The sequence below is a fragment of the Eschscholzia californica genome, unplaced genomic scaffold, assembly GCF_041429995.1.
Source record: "Eschscholzia californica isolate CP2 unplaced genomic scaffold, dmEscCali1.0.p SCAF_1, whole genome shotgun sequence".
In the NCBI taxonomy this organism is placed as follows: domain Eukaryota; kingdom Viridiplantae; phylum Streptophyta; class Magnoliopsida; order Ranunculales; family Papaveraceae; genus Eschscholzia; species Eschscholzia californica.
This window is the reverse complement of record NW_028238198.1, coordinates 53567074-53584510: the sequence shown is the minus strand read 5'-3', so window position 1 is coordinate 53584510 and position 17437 is coordinate 53567074. Positions and strand designations below refer to the sequence as shown.

At 33.6% G+C, this 17437-nt stretch overlaps 1 protein-coding gene across 1 annotated transcript; it reads right to left on the bottom strand.

Annotated features, from left to right (window-relative positions):
* Positions 1–537: 537 nt before the first annotated feature.
* LOC147567609 (uncharacterized) lies at positions 538–1710 on the bottom strand. Its single transcript, XM_086669815.1, has 2 exons — positions 1407–1710; positions 538–1163 (listed from the first exon to the last, which is right to left on the bottom strand). The coding sequence occupies exons 1-2, from the start codon at positions 1607–1609 to the stop codon at positions 722–724; spliced, it is 645 nt and encodes a 214-aa protein (XP_086525941.1). The 5' UTR covers positions 1610–1710; the 3' UTR covers positions 538–721.
* Positions 1711–17437: the final 15727 nt, after the last annotated feature.

Below are 17437 nucleotides of genomic sequence, written 5' to 3'. Positions count from 1 at the left end.
TACTCAAACATAGAAACTTCTAAACCTAGACTTAGTAGAAAATACTAAAACATGGAAACTCCTAAACTCTAACCCTAATGGGCTCGGCCATGAGGCCCTCTAACTAGTTCGGCCGTGAGGCCCATCTTGATGGTCTCCATCAATTTCCCTCCATTGTGAAGAAAATAACAATTCAGGAAGTTAACAAAGATAGAAAGTGTAGAGAACAAAACTAAAAATAGTTATTAATGAAATCCGTGTTAAGGGATATAATTATGAGAAATTGGTATTAATGTGGGATATGGTATCCAAGAAATCGGATGGTGGAGATTTAGTCTGAAATTGGTATCCATCGTTTTGTGTAATAGATTTGATTTAGACCGTTTATCTGTCCAAAATAATCGAAAAGGATTCTATTGTGAAAATCAAAGGGTCTCTAGACAATATCTTTTATTAAGAAATGATGTTTGTCCCATTCAACATTTTCCTCTTTGTTTTATTATATAGATATGTTTTTTCTTACCACGTACCGAGATGATGTGTCATATCAATATTATATAGAAGCAAACACCCAAACACACAAATCGTTTATTGATGATTAGTATCACACAATTGTTTCAACAAAAAAAAAAAAAAAGTATCACACAATTTGACACTTATCACAATCTGCTTCGTTATTTCAGACATTCGAAGTTTTCATCTTGGCATAGACTACTAAACACACTTAATAAACCCAAGTTATTCAATAGTTAGAACGACATCCCTCTTTTGTAAAGGCAAAACCAGAAACATCAATCCAAACTTCATTCAACCGTCCTATTGAGACAGACGGGCCACTGTACTGAGCAATAGAGTAAGAATGTTTCTCCTCTACGGCCGTTGTCGAGTAACTTGACTGAAATCTACCTAAGCTTGTTACCAAAGCATCAACTTCTTTGCTTATATTATTATCTGAAGCAAACCCAGGAAACTTCCTAATTGCTACACAGTGACTATTCCATTTTACAAACTGCAAATTAAGATCTGGAGAGGGACGAGGAGCCACGCCACGAAATTTCGTGGGCATATAGAACCTCACAAAGTAGTCTGGCTCATGTGATTTAGTGTTGATGCTTGTTAAGATAGGAGCAGTAATAATAAGTTCAGCAGAATCAGAATTAGCACCATGAATGTATTCATATAGCCTGAAGAAAAGAAGTAAGATGAGTAAGTAGATGGATGACCAAGACTATTTCATTTCATGTGATATAATTTTTATTCAAAGCTATTTTATGTCTAACTCAGATTGACCCAAAATCAATCTGGCTCAGCCCTTCACACGAATCAAATACACGATAAGACAAGAGCAAGCTTTTCACAATTTGTAACTCAAATTGAAAGATTTAGAGTTCTACAAAGATGATAATAATAACCCATGTAGGGAATACCTGTGAAATCCTAGTTTAGTGGCCTTCTCAAAAGAAATTTCACTAACTGGAGCAGACAACCATGAAGAATCTTTGTAGAGTCTGATCTCGAAATCAGATTCAGTATGTATCACTGTAAATTGTGGTGTCTCAATCCCATTACAGACAACTAATACACACTGCAAACAAACAGTTAGAATAGAGAGTTTCATCATCTTCTCCATCTTCTTGTTCTTCTTTTCAGTGATCTCCTCAGTCCCTTTAAATAAATGGCGGGTTCTGTAAATAGAGAGTTTAGATTTGGTTTATGATACAAACTCTAATCAACTTTTAAATGAATGTTCGATCCCATTAGTATTTCCCTTCACTAATCACTACAATGCCACTAGTTCAAAATTGTGGCAGACAAAGAGTATATGGTTTATGGTCTCTTAGGCAAAAAGTCCAATATAAAAATTAAATTAGGTTTAAGGTCCACACTTAATATTAAATAAGCAAAAATTCGTATTTTTGTATATTTGTTTTGTCTCGTACAAATACATAAATGCATCACTGATGTGTTGATTGTTTTGTGAATGTGTACCAATAGATTTGTTTTGTACGTAACACAAACTAAATTGCGTGAAGTTCAATAGTAAGATGTATAGGGTTATTTACGTTTTGTTTAATGCAATAAGATAACAATATCATGCAAAAATGATTTTTTTTGGTGAATCCCAAAAAATGAAATATGCAAAAAAATGATTTGTTCGGTACATTTGAAAATTTATGTTTGTTTGGACTTTTGACCTATTTTGTGTTAACAGTGAACTTATTGTGCTATTAGGATCCATATTTTGGACCTTCCACGAGTGCTTTGTACGGTGTTACAAATCTTCAAATTCTTTGTTTGACTCAATTAGAGCCTTTTAGATTAACTACCATACATGTAACGTTAAGGAGTGTCTAATAACAGGTTCAAGGTGTTGGAACCTCCAAGTGTAAATACTCATTAGGCATGAGTCATTTTCTATTATTTTAATTTGACTAATATCACCAATGGTAAATGACTAAACCTTTTTACAAAGATCGAACTGTGAAATTAAATCATCTTTTTAACATAAACTTATTCTATATTTGATCTCAAACAATTTATGTGTTGTATAGTTTTATTTTTGATATATAGTGGTTGACACCCACTCCATAATTCGGAGGTCACAGGTTTTGATTCTATGGTAACAGAAATTCAAAATTGATTGAACTTAGACATAAATGAAATAAAAGACAGAGTAGATGGGTTTTAAGCTCCTTAGGATGACCTTTAAGAGTTGATATATTAATGGTTTGTAATAATTCTTGCAGTCTATGTCAGAAGATCAAAATTAAAATGGGTGGTAATATTATTCCCAAAGGAAAAACACTCCATAAAAAGGATAGAGAGGCAATCTCTAAATTATAAAGCTAGACTTTGAGTTAGTGGCCAGTTAGAGAGGTAGATTAGGAATGCCTCATTCTTATTGTTTATGAGTTTGTTTTTGCCCTTTTTGGGACTTAATGGATGACAAGTGATGGTGTTAATTTGGCAAAAAAAAAGAAAAAGAAAAAGAAAAATACAAACAGTTGCCACACGGGTTCTAGGCTTTTTGCATTTTTGTGAGGTAGAGAGATTGTCATTTTGTTCTTGTTAGAATAAAATAAAGCATACTATTATAACAAGATGATAAATGAGTTGTAAAGCAATGTGTAAGTTTGATTCCTTAACTCCTAACAACTTGCAATCTTTTAGTCTTACATTTCCCACGCCCTTTAGATTGTCTTTTGAAAATATATATACGGAATTTGTTAAATTTAAAGAGCAAAGCACTTTACTTGGAGGTATTCAAGCTTTATTTTTTTTGTCGAAAATATTCAAGATTTATAGTAACTGGACTTAATAAACTCAATAGTATAATATAAATGGGTCTGTTCCAAGTAAGAGTTTGTAGGAGGGAAATGCGGTCAATTTTTTTTTTTGAGTCAAATTTGTTTTTTGTCTTCATCATAGGTACTTTTTTAATCTGCAACAACTTGAAACAGTTTTGCAACTCCTTGCGACAACTTTATAACACCTTTCAACAGTTTTTCAACAACTATGCATAAAATATTGGATTTTTAACCAAACAAAATAGATATATTTGAGTTATTTAAAGAAAAATTCAAATTTTAGATTTTTAACCAAAAAAAATATAACTTGTCTTTTAACTTAAAAAAGTCTAAAACTTGGTCTTCGGCCTAATTTTTATGTTTTATATAAATACTTGAAAAATAACATACAATGTTTAGTTACCGATGGAAAATCAATATCATTCATCTCATTGGTAATTTCTAGAGGTCTTCAGTATAAAGATTTTCTCTAGTGTATTGGGGCTCAATTAGTAAAGGGGCACTGGTCCTTTTAGTAAGTAGACATTTTCCCAAAAAAAGTTAGTAAATCATCATATATTCACTCTAAAAAGATTATATTAAAAATGCTTGTATGTTGAAAATACTTTTATACTATTTAAAATCAACCCACTGAAAGATAAAACATTTTAAATAGTTGAAGATCTCTTTCTCTATCTAAAATCTCAGAACAAATGATGAAATTAAATTTGAAGGAAATATTTCCGACGAAGTAATAGAAATATGCCTAATATTTAGACTATTGTGGCCGAAATATGTCCAATATTTAGACCACAGTGGCCTGAAGTCTAAATATTGGACATATTTCTCTGTCGTCAAGATACTTGAAGTCTACTGGGTCCACCCGGCTTAAGGTAGCAGGACCGCTGATCCCCTGATGGTCCTCCAAACATTCCCCTAACTGGGAGGTCAACCCTGCAAAACACCCTCATGGACAGATCAGCCCTGGGGTCTTCAGAGGAGTAAGGGGGGTCCAAGCAGATCCGGCCAATGTCTTACGCCCAGAACTGGGGATGCAGCAGCGCTAGGCGATCTACCGACTTAATCCCGAATCTTCCAGAAGGATCTCAGTCGGCTACACATCTCGAAGTGTTTAAGCCAACTTAAACTCCACGTAACTAAAGGAGGAAACTTCTCATCTAGTATCTATCACATCGGCAAGATGTCTACAAATGAAAGAATGGAAGCCTTTACTAGAGTTAAGGCTTACTAAAAATTATCAAGAAAAAATGGAACAGGGACTTCCTAGAGAAGGTCCTTTCGGCTACAGGCATTAGAGGACATATTCTTCATCTTGTAATATCATGCATCACTTCGACCTCTTTTAAGGTCAAGGTCAATGCTCAACTTCATGGGAATTTTCAGGCTTCTAGAGCTCTGAGACAAGGGTGTCCATTATCACCCTATCTCATCACCCTATCTCTTTATCCTCACCTCACAGACTCGCTTACTCCTCATATCTCATTATGAAAATAATGGTAAGTTTACAGGTTACAAAGTGAATATTATTACAAGCCCAAAGAAGAATGGGGGTCTCGGGACAAGGTCTTTAGTGGAAGTCAATGAAGCTCTGATGGCCAAACTCACGTGGAGATTATTGACTCAACCTGAGGCCGTATGGGCTAAACTACTGAAAGCAAAGTATGTACAAAATGATGATTTTTAGTCTTCTTCTAAATCGAGGTCACCATCTCCAATGTGGCAATCAATCTTACAAAATAAGGATACAATGCAAGCTAATGTAATTTGGTTAATAGGGGATGGGTCTTCAGCTAAAATCAAGTACGATCCCTGAATTCCAGAAATACCAACCATGATAAGAGAATTACCTCAAAACATATTTTGGTAGCAGATCTTTCATTAGACAACCCTAAATGGAATCCACAGCTTATCAACTATTATTTCAATTCAGAGACAGTACCAGCGATTATAAGTATTAACATCAACCAGGTTATTCCTACTGCTAACCTAATCTGGAAACCGGCAGATCATGGCAAGTTTAACACCAACTCTTATTATACCCAAATCAAGGTCTTACCAACAACGGGGGATGGGATTTAAGTCCAAAATCGCATGATCAACGAGTCTAGAGACCAAAGATAATCTGAAATAAAAAATAAATCCACTCAACGTAAATTACATGTCTATCCTCTTATTCTTTTTACTGCCTAACCTATCCTAATTTAAAAAAACAACCCAAAATAAAAGATACCATAATATATAGAGATTCATTAAATTATTTCTTCAAAAACAAACTTTCTTTTCCCGGAAAAATTTGCCTTTTCCGTTTAGCATAACAAAAAAAAAGTAGCCTTTTCTGTTTCAAAAAAATAACAAAAAAAAAAGTTGTCTTTTCCTCAAATATCAAACCGAAGAGAGAGAGAGGGAAACTCTTATCTTAAACACACCCAAAAGAAACCTAACAGAGAGAGAGAGAGCATCGAGTAGGAGAGAGGGAGAATCCATTGTTGGTTTCGTTCATCATCATCAACAGTAAAGAGTAAGTTATTTTGGTTTTCATCATTTTTGTTGTTCCTTCAACTTTGTTTATGATTTAGATTGATTTCTACAACACAAAAAAAATTAGGTTTTGATTTTTAAAACTTTAACTATGATTTATTTTTCTGAAATTGATTAGCTAATAAGAAATTTCTAGGGTTTAGTTTTTTCGAAGTGGTTTAATGGAAGTTATTTTCAAAACCCTAAATCAGTTCAAAGTGAAGAGTATGTTTCTTTTTTGCATGCAACAAAAAATTTGTATGGTTACCTTGTCTCTATTGTTGTGTAATTTCTTTGAAGAAATAACATATGAAGCTTGATCTCTTTATAAATTGTAGTTACTACTACATCTTCTGCTTAGATTTTTTATTGTAGACCGATAATTTAGGGTTCTATCTAATTTAGGGTTTTGTATTGTAGATTTTCAAGCATAGTGTTAGATCCAGAATATAGTTACTTTCAATAAAAACTTAATATTTTGTCTAACATTATTAAGTTTCTTATAAAACTTTATCAATGGTTATCTGTCAAACCTGATTTTTTGACAACCATAGAACATTACATGGTGTAATATGGGAAAAAAATGAGAGAATAAATTAGATTGTAAAAACAATGTCATTTTCTTGTCTAACATTTTTGAAGTTTATCATAGAACCTTGAAATGGTTACTGTTCAAAACTGGTTTCATAAGAAAAATGACTTGTTTGACTAGCATTTTTTTAGTTTCTTATAGAAATGCATAAATGGTTACAACCCAAAGATGTTGAATTGGTTTGTTGTTTGAACTTTGACAGGTCTGATTATGGGTTGTATGTGATTTTGCACATGGAAGAACTTTATATCGAATCGAACTATAAACATTTTCCTAACGAGATGCCAAAAGATGATTGAACAAAACTAGTGCAAAGGAAGAGGGGTGAACTAACTTGGTTGTTGTTGAATGAATCGAAGGATATATGGAGAAAAAATGTTTAAGTACTTTAACTTGTATTTTGTAACGGGCTATGTGATAAAACGTAGCAAACATGTTTATGTTTTAAGTTTGAATAACATCTTGAGCAATTATGGGATTATTTATCAATGTTCTATAATACCACAATTATATTATATTTTAGATGTCATTCAACAGGTTTATAGATACGATAAAGATGTTACTCAAATTTCTTGGACACTACTGAAACTATACAATTATAATACGTGGTAGGGCAAAGGCATGATGAACTCAAACACTTAATGCTGAATCCATTGATAACATATATAACTAAGAAAACAAATAGTTCGTACAAAAATATATCAAAAATCTGAACATTTTGATTAAAATATAACAAAGGCTAAAACCAACCTGCTTTGATTGTATTGAAAATTGCTAAAAACATCAAACAAATTTTTCTAGCATGGTCCAATGGGTATAAAGATACCAGTAAGATGTTGACAAAATTTCTCCAACATTACCAGCATTTTTGCAGTTTTTCGATATTTTGTAACTTTCTCTAGCCAAGTCATAATACTAACTGAAACATTGATCCAAATACATATGAGTATAACTACGATAATGTTGTAACCATTGATAAAATTTAATAGGAAATAGGAAAATCCTCTTGTTTAAATACGATAATCGGGTAACATTGATCAAATTCTCTAAACATATAAAAGACATAAGTAGAATATTTATATTTCTAGCAGAATAAGTAAACCTGCATAATCAAAATTTAAGTTAGTTATTATATAGCTGCCGTGCATGAGGCACTATTGTGATAAGCCGGTTTTTTACACCGACCGCAAACCCTCATTTTTTTTTGGTATGTTTTCTAAGCTCTCTCTTCTTACTGTTCTTGGTCTTCCCAGTTTTTTCTTTGTTACCGGAGGTAGTGTTCTGGTTTCATCGTTGTACTCCATTGGCTCATCACAATTTGGTATTGGGTAGACATAATATTGATACGTGTTGACGAACGCTTGTTTGGTGAAAATGATCAAAAAAGCTTTTCGTATCACCATTATAATTCTTGATGCACAACATGACATGTTGACAAGGGATACCATCTATCGACCACCTACCGCAACTACATGTGAGATCAATGAGATTGACAGAGTGGGTAGGAAATGAGCATACCTCATACACAAGCTACTGTAACAAATTCATAATAGATGTCACTAGCATCGATAAAATGCTAGTAGAATACGGAAAATGTAACCAAAACAATTTCACCTTATACATTTTAATTACTAAGAAGTATTTGTTAACCTACTGTAAATAATTCATTCAACAGATACCGATAGAATGTAGAATATGCTAGTAGAATCAATAGGATGCTAGAAAAATAGTATTTGCATTTTAACCTACTGTAATAAATACATTCAACAGATGCTAATAGAATGTAAAAAATGTTATTAGAATCATAAGATGCTAACAAAATAGTATTTGCTTTTCAACCTATTGTAACAAATTCATAACAGATGCTAATAGAATGTAGAAAATGCTAGTTGAATACAGAAAATGTAGCAAACACAATTTCACTTTATAAAATTTTTTTATGAAAAAAATATTGAATTGATAGAGATTTCAACATTCACTTTTTAAAGTGATAAAAAATGTTACATATAAGTTTTTTGTTAGAATAAATAATTTTTTTAAGAAGATTGTAGTAATAGAAATTGTAGTAGTAGAGATTCATAGATTCTAACGATCAATTTAAGTTGGACATACCTCACAAACGAATTTGTAGATGTCTAATTAGATCGAGGTAGAGATAAAACGCAAATCACAACTTCATACTTTCTTGAAGTTCAAAGAACAAAGTTACAGAGAGAGAAATTCGTTTTTGGGATTGAGCATCTCGTTTTAGGTAAATATCCATTGATTTGGTAGGTTACCTTAATCAAACACAACGGATTTAGAAATAATATACTTTCTTGAATTCAGAGAATATAGAGTTACATAGATAGAAACTCGTTTTTTTGAGAGGGCAACTCGTTTTTGTTAAATATCCACTGATTTGGTTAAATATTTATGAAGTTTATGGAAATAAAGATTGGTATTAAATATCCAACATAAATATTCTTTCATAACTTAACCAGCATAAACCTTTGGTTTGCCAATGGTTAAAAAATATTTATGAAAGGGCAAAAATGAGAGATAATTAAAGGATTGATGCATGGGGCCCACCAAATAGTTAATTTTTGGACTTATTTTAAATTTTCGTTTTATTTTAGTTTTATTTTATTTATTGATTTAGGAGTGGATATATGACTCATTACCCCCCTATTTTTGGACCTTAAACTCAAAAATCCTACCAACAATGAACAATGATATCCTTTATTAAAAAATGATGTTTGTCCCAAACTACGTTTTTCCCTTCTGTTTTATTATATAGACTAGGGTATATAACTCGTGCCGCTGGCACGGACTCTTTCATGGAACACATCATGTCAATAAACTTGTTTGCCCCATCTTTTTGAAGTGATAAACTACATTAAATTGAACCTAAGCTGGAGAAATTTGTGTTAATAAAACTACTTACGCAATAATTTATAAACTCCGAATTTTCAAATTAGCAATTGCGAAAAATTGATGTTGAAAAGTTATTAATTATGCAATATGAAAAATAAACAGCATATAATATTAAAATACTACCAAATGTGAAGACTAATTAATTAAGCCATGGTTTTAACTTCGACTTAGAAATAACTATAGCGAACAACAAATATGTAAGCCTTCCACTCTATGTCGAACAATTTCCTCAAGCGTCTAAATAACATAATAACAGTTATTAGTATTGAATGAACGGAAATGACAATTTAGAAATGCTTATAAGTATTGAATGTTCAATGTTGTCATATAGCTCATTCACGTTGAGGGCACCAGAAATTATCTTTAACAATTTTTCTTTTCAGAATCTAAAAGTCTGGTTGATCAAATTAATTACTTACTTTTTCATCAAAAGAAAATAAAAGCTTTCATTTATTTCTGCTATCCTTCCACATTGTAGTTATAAATATCAAAGAGGAAGCGGACAATTATAGGCAAAACGCATACACATCTTGAAATACATCAACATGTCCGTCATTTATGTACATTCTTAAATGCGGGAGTACCCCCAGCATAAGAATATTGTTTAATTGTGCGTTGATTATGTTTTGAAGATACAACGGGTTATTTGGTTGAGGATTTTGATCAAACATCTGGAGCTCAAAGTTTATTATGAATATTTCCACAATAAACAAAAAAAGATGACAATAAAATACTGAGGATTGAGAAAACCATAACTAATTATTTACCTTACTTTTGACGTTTTCAGGAAAAAACTAATTACCCCTAACCGTAAACCAAGAGGTCTAGAGGGAGCTGATCAGCTCTATGAGATAAATGATAGTAGGAGATATGAACGGTGAAACATCATCTTTATCATCTTTGGCAGCCGGAGCAAAGCTAAAATATTATAAAAAATTGTTCGAAAACTTGTTTATGAAGATTACCCGATCATTTCTAGCAAGAAACTATGATCATAGACTCCTTTACCTGGACCCCATGTAATAGTCGAAGAAGAGAGGAGGAAGGGAAGGGGTGAAAAGAGTAAATTAAGTGGGATTAAGAGATAAATATAAACATCTAATGGTCATAGTTGGAGTTGAAGGGTATGATAAAAGGGAAAAAAATCTCAAATATAAATTTTTAAGAGCTTTTCTAAATCATGTTTTTTATTAAAAAATGATGTTTGTCCCAGTCAGCTTTTTCTGTTTCTGTTTTATTATAGGGATATTTAGTAAATGCCCCCCATTTATTTCCCCTTTTTCCGTCAAAAACTCGTTATGTAGTAGGCGTGCGAGTCACGTGCTTGTCATCGGACCAGAATACCCCTGTCTTAATTTGTAGTATATGACCCACATTTATTTAATTATATTAGGACTACACCCCCGACCAAAATACCTTGTCCAGCCGAATAGTTTATCCCAAGCCAATACCTTCCCATCTCACGATCGGTTGAATCACCCTAGTTACATGTCGAACCACTAACTCCGAGGTTCGCCCATAGAATGGGCAATGCTCACCCCTATCCAGAGGTCGGAGCTAGATCCAATCCACGAGTGACTTCGGTTGGTGCAACCTTGTTACGTTCTCTATCTCATAAGTCTGAGGTTCGGTTATAGATTCGGTCATACTCCCCCCGAGCTAGAGCCAATCAGCTAGTGACTCTGGCCGAGGTGTCACTTGTACTCCGATGGTAGGGTGGATCGAGTCTTTACCAGTCCGAGGTATTTGTACCAAAAAATTACTTGTATAGGTCAAGTTGAATTTATAATATCTCCCAAACAGAACCCGAAAAAGAATGGAAGAACAAATAGTAGTAGTTTTACCCAAAAATGTGTAATTAGTTTCAAAAGTCTTTGTTTTATAATTTTTTATCACAAAAATCTAATATTGAATCTTCTAGTCCTGTTTCAAGGAGTTGCCCATTTCTTAGACATGGGTTTCGAAGAAAAGATGAAATCTTAGAAGATTTTGCTAGAAAAGAATTAAAATCTAGAATAGATGTAGAAGAAATTGAAAAAGAAGAATGAGAATCAATCAAAGAAAAAGAAACTGAGGAAGAAGTTCATCCATGTTAAATCGATTTTCAGATTCTCCTTCAACAACTAACCAAGGTATCTTGGTCGGGGTGTAGTCTTAATATATCTAAATAAATGGGGGTCATATACTAAAAATTAGGACGGGGGTATTTTGGTCCGACGACAAGCATGTGCCTTGCACACCCACTAAATAACGAGATTTTGACGGAAAAATGGACAATGGGGGTTAACGCTTGAACAATAATGTTTTTGGGGGTGAAGTCCTAATATTGCTAAATAAGTGGGGGGCATTTACTAAATATCCCTTTATTATATAGATGTCTGATAAGAGAAGTTCTAACCTCTCCAGGAGGCGCCTTTAACACCCAAAGTGTGGTCTTTAAGTGTAAATTCTTATTAGGCCCCAATTCGTTAACCACTTCCGTTTTCGAACCCAAGTGCATCCAAGCTTCTATATAGACCCTAAATTTTGTTTCCCTTTTTCCAATTATAATTCTTTTATGTTGTACTCAAATTATTTTTGTAAGTCACAGTTTCTTTTTTCTTTTATTTCTAACTTGTTTATCTTTCCTCCACTTCGTGATCTCGTTATTATTTGCTTATGTGTCGCCAATCGTTTGTAAAGGTTGTTTATTGACCCTCCAATCTCAGCATTTTTCTTCTTGGCTTCTCAAATTTAGCTATGCCTGATAGTAGAAAAATAATTTTTTATTACATGAAATGATGAAGTATGAAGCAATTGTAATCGAGCAAAAATATCCTCATCTTATGCGAGCAACTTTATGGATAAATTTTTTATATAAAAAGTTCACTTGAGTCAGTCCTGTCTCGAAATAAATCCTGGCTCGGCCCCTGTATATTTGATATAGCTTTTTCTACAATAATGATTTTTCACGTACCAGTGAAAATTATGAATTTTGATGGTCATTATTTGCTGTTGTTTTTTCTTCTTTCTTTTCTGTTAAGAGGATGGTCATTATTTATTGAAGTACTTATTTACTATAATTAGAAACTATTTTCTGTTAATAATAATTAGATACAATAATGACTTTTGACGTACCAGTGAAAATTATGAATTTTGATGGTCATTATTTGCTATTTTTTTTTCCTGTTAAGAGGATGGTCATTATTTATTGAAGTACTTATTTACTGTAATTAGAAACTATTTTTTGTTAATAATAATTACTGAGTAGTAAATAACTAATTAGAAACCAACCCCCAGTTGAATTATATTAGAATGATATTTCTATTTCAAGAGGAATAGAAGTTTCTAAATTTTAACTCCTAGCTTCCGACAAGGAAAGGGATAGGCCTAATCTCCTGTTCTATAAATTAACATTCTCTCGTGGTTTAAAGCGTATCGATTAATTAATTTATCGCCACCACCACTTCTCTAATATCAACTGGGGGTTTCCACCATAACCATCTATCAACACCTCCACCACCACCACCTACTGCAACCACCATTACCCTAGTCATGAATTTCATACCACAAGATGTAGGGTGTGAAATTTTAGGAAGGCTAGCATCTTCTTCTATCGTTGATCTCTTAAACGCTAATCAAACGTATGTATCGGTAATCCATGCATGCATGTTGAAGTACTTATTTACTGTAATTAGAAACTATTTTCTGTTAATAATAATTAGTGAGTAGTAAATAACTAATTACAAACCAACTCCCAGTTGAATTATATTAGAATGATATTTCTATTTCAAGAGGAATATGAGTTTCTAAATTTTAACTCATAGCTTCCGAAAAGGAAAGGGATAGGCCTAATCTCTTGTTCTATAAATTAACATTCTCTCGTGGTTTAAATTGTATCTGATTAATTAATTTATCACCACCACCACTTCTCTAATATCAACTAGGGGCTTCTACCATAACCATCTATCAACACCTCCACCACCACCACCATTACCCTAGTCATGAATTTCATACCACATGATGTAGGGTGTGAAATTTTAGGAAGGGTAGCATCTTCTTCTATTGTTGATCTCTTAAACGCTAATCAAACGTATGTATCGGTAATGCATGCATCCATGTTGAATTTTTTTTATATATCTTTATTTATTTTTTTGATTTAATTAACTTCGTAAAACACACTAGTTTTTATTTATTTGTTTAATGTTATTTTCTGGTTTTGATTATAATCTAATATGAATGGGGTTTAAATGCAGTTGCAAGTTTTTTCACGAAATTGAAGAAGCTAGATTGATATTTAAACAAGTTTCCATGGATGAGTTGCCTGTTGTTCAGTCGGTTTTGTAATATGTTAGGTTTCTAATGTGTTTTCTGTTATAAGGGATGCGACTGACCATAAAATCATTGGTGATGCAAGGGATTTGGGTGCCTTTAATATACCTTTTTCTTATCCAACTTATATCTATAGCAACCCATCATTTCTACAATACCACCTTGATGTGGTGTCACCTTATGGTAGCTCCATATGAGAAGTGTCACCTTATGGTAGCTCCATATGACAAGTGTTTGTGGTTAAGTGACACCACATCATGCAAGTGACAACACATGAGGTTATGTGTCACCATTCTACAACTCCATATGCAAAGTGTCCTCTTGGTGGTGACAACACACCATGCAAGTGACAACACATGGGTTATGTGTCAACTTCCTATTACTTCTCACACCCTATAAATAGGTGTACATGGTGTAGTGTTGGTATGAGTTTGTAAGAGATGAGAAAGTGTATGGAAAAGATTTGGAAAGAATTCTTCTAAATATAGTTTGGTTCAAGATCATCTTTTTTGTTTTAGTATAGCTCATTACCTATATCTCTTCCCCTTCTCTTAATTCCATTAAGTTGCATGCAAATATCGATACACGTTGAAGCAAATAGACCAACAATTTACAATACGTTATCAGCACGAGTCTCTAGCCAGCTAAAAGAAGTCGTTATTCTGTTCCGTGCCGAAATCAACATCGGTGAAATATCGAACAAAATAAGTCGTTACTTTGCCTAATTAAAGGTATATATTTCAATTATTGGTTTTATTATAACTAACATATTTTAATCTCATGTTGCAGATTTAGATTTATCCAAGAAGAGATATTGTTACAAATGAACAAGTGGTTGACTACATTAAATACCTTCCATGCCTTGGTTATAGTCCTGCAGACTTAATACCGAATGTGTTATTTCTTCAAGAATTCTCATGTGCTTACTTGTTTTGTTTGAAACGAACAAAACAACCTGTTGTTGTTACATAACCATGAATCTCGACCCACTGGGTTCATACTTGTGCCTGAAGCACATACAATATTGTCAAATGTTCATGGAAGGGAATAAAATTACATATGGAGAATTGGTTCTAAAAGAAACCACCAATGTGTATCCCCACAAGTAAATGAGGAAGAAATAGTAGACAAGCCCCTTACCACTAGAAGTGGGAAAAGGGATAAACTCAAAATATAGAGTTGAACCGAAGAATGATAAGGTAAATAATCCACCCAAGGTTCGAGAAGATGCTTGTCACATATGTGGAATGGTTAGTAGTTAATTCCGTACATGTTGTACGACAAAATAATTTGTGGATTTATATCTAACATCTTTGAAGTCTGAAGCTATAAAGATGAATCTCATGGGCTTGATCCACCATTGAGCATTAGAGATGATCTCCCCGAAGGAGTTAACAATGTGATCATATATTTAATTTTACTAACTAATATACTAACATATCTAACTTTGACTTATTTATTTTAGTTTTGGTATTGGGAATTTATTTACTTTCTTTTGCAATAGTGTTATTTTAATCTTATATTATATTATTTAATTTAATGAAAAGGTATGGATTCCAGAAGAAACATATCTAAAAGTGATGAAGATAGCTGTCTAGCAGATAATGGGACCACAAATTCGATACTTCGAAATACAAAATATTTCTCGACCTTAAAATTATGTGAAGCAAATGCGATTACTATCGCTGGCTCATCAAGCTTTATAGAAGGCTCTGGAAGAGCTACTATAATATTGCCCCGTGGTACGAAAATAATAATTGAGGATGCTTTGTACTCGACCAGATCCCTGAAGAATCTATTGAGTTTCAAAGACATTCGTCTGAATGGGTATCACGTCGAGACTGGGTCTGAGAATGATAAAGAATATTTATATATTACCTCGAGTATATCATACCAGAAGCGTGTTCTGGAAAGACTTGAAGCTCTTTCTTCTGGGTTATATCTTACAGAGATTAAAACAGTTGAATCATATGCCGTTGTCAACCCGAAGTTGCACGATCCAAATACTTATAAAATTTGGCATGATCGACTAGGACACCTAGGATCTACCATGATGAGTAGAATAATACAAAACTCTCAGGGACACCCTCTTCAGAACTAGAAGTTTCTGATAGATAGGGATTTTACTTGCACTGGTTGCTCACTGGGGAAGTTTATTACTCGCCCATCCCTGACGAAAGTACATATCGAATCTCCCAAATTTTTGGAAAGGATTCAAGGTGATATATGTGGCCCTATACACCCGCAGTGTGGACCATTTAAATATTTTATGGTGTTAATCGATGCATCAACTAGATGGTCTCATGTAAATCTACTCTCGACGCGGAATCAGGCGTTTGCAAAGTTATTAGCTCAGATAATTCGTTTACGAGCCCACTTTCCTGATTATCCGATAAAGTCGATTCGCCTAGATGGAGCAGGAGAATTTACATTGAGTACTTTTGATTCATATTGTCTCTCAGTTGGAATTAATGTTGAACATCCTGTAGCTCATGTTCATACTCAGAATGGTCTAGCTGAATCATTCGTAAAACATATCCAACTGATTGCGAGACTAATGTTGATGAGGACTAAATTACCGGTTACTGCATGGGGACCTGCAGTTCTTCATGCTGCAACCTTGATAAGGTTACGTCCTACTTCAAATAATCAATTCTCACCTTTGTAATATGTTCAAGGCCAGCAGCCAAACATATCTCATTTGTGTATTTTTGGATGTGCTGTATATGTTCCTATTACAGCCTCACAACGCACAAAGTTTGGGCCTCAGCGCCGACTTGGAATATATATTGGTTTTAATACACCATCTATTATTCGATATCTCGAACCCCTGACGGGTAAGACTTTCACTGCACGCTTCGTCGATTGTCACTTTGATGAGACAGTTTTCCCGCCATTAGGGGAGTAAATTTGCCTGAAGCAAATGTTACCAAAAAGGAACTTTCTTGGGTTAAACCAAATTTGTCTCATTTTGATCCTTGTACTAATCAATCTGAAGTTGAAGTACAAAGGATAATACATCTACAAGAGATTGCTAATAAAATGCCTGACGCATTTAGTGACGCAGCGAGAGTGACAAAATCACATATATCTGTAACCTGCTGCAAATGATCCAGAAAGGATAGATGTCCCTGAAGGACACGATAAAAATATTGCAGCAAATGAATCGTCCAAAACACGTCTGAAACGTGGACGACCAATCGGTTCTAAAGATATAGTTCCCCGGAAGAGGAAAAACCTACCACAAGCAAGTAATGTTCCAGAAGAAACAACAAATACACCCCTAGAAGTGGGTAAAGCCCCAGAAGAGGCAGAAGCATGAGTTATCTCCAAATGAAGAGATATCTATAAATTATGCATGTAATGGTAAAGTGTTGAATCGAGATAACATAATCATCGATGATATATTTGCGCTTTCGGTAGCCACTGATATTATCACTGAAAATGATGATTATGAACCACATTCTATTGAGGAATGTCGGAAAAGGACTGATTGGGTAAAATAGAAAGAAGCAATCCAGACAGAGCTGAATTCACTGTCAAAACGTAACGTTTTTGGACCTGTAGTCCTGACACCCAATGATGTAAACCCTATAGGTTTCAAATGGGTATTCGTTAGAAAACGAAATGAGAATAATGAAGTTGTTCGCTATAAAGCAAGACTTGTGGCACAAGGTTTTCTGCAGAAACCATGGATCGATTATGAAGAAACATACTCTCCAGTTATGGATGGAATAACCTTTCGATATTTGATCAGTTTAGCAGTTCTAGAAGAACTCGAGATGAATTTAATGGACGTGGTCACTGCGTATCT

Excerpts from the sequence above, each read along its gene's own strand:
- LOC147567609 (XM_086669815.1), bottom strand. The coding sequence starts at position 1,609 with ATGGAGAAGATGATGAAACTCTCTATTCTAACTGTTTGTTTGCAGTGT. Across the intron at positions 1,164-1,406 it reads ACTAAACTAGGATTTCACAG|GCTATATGAATACATTCATG; the intron begins GTATTCCCTACA and ends TCTTTTCTTCAG.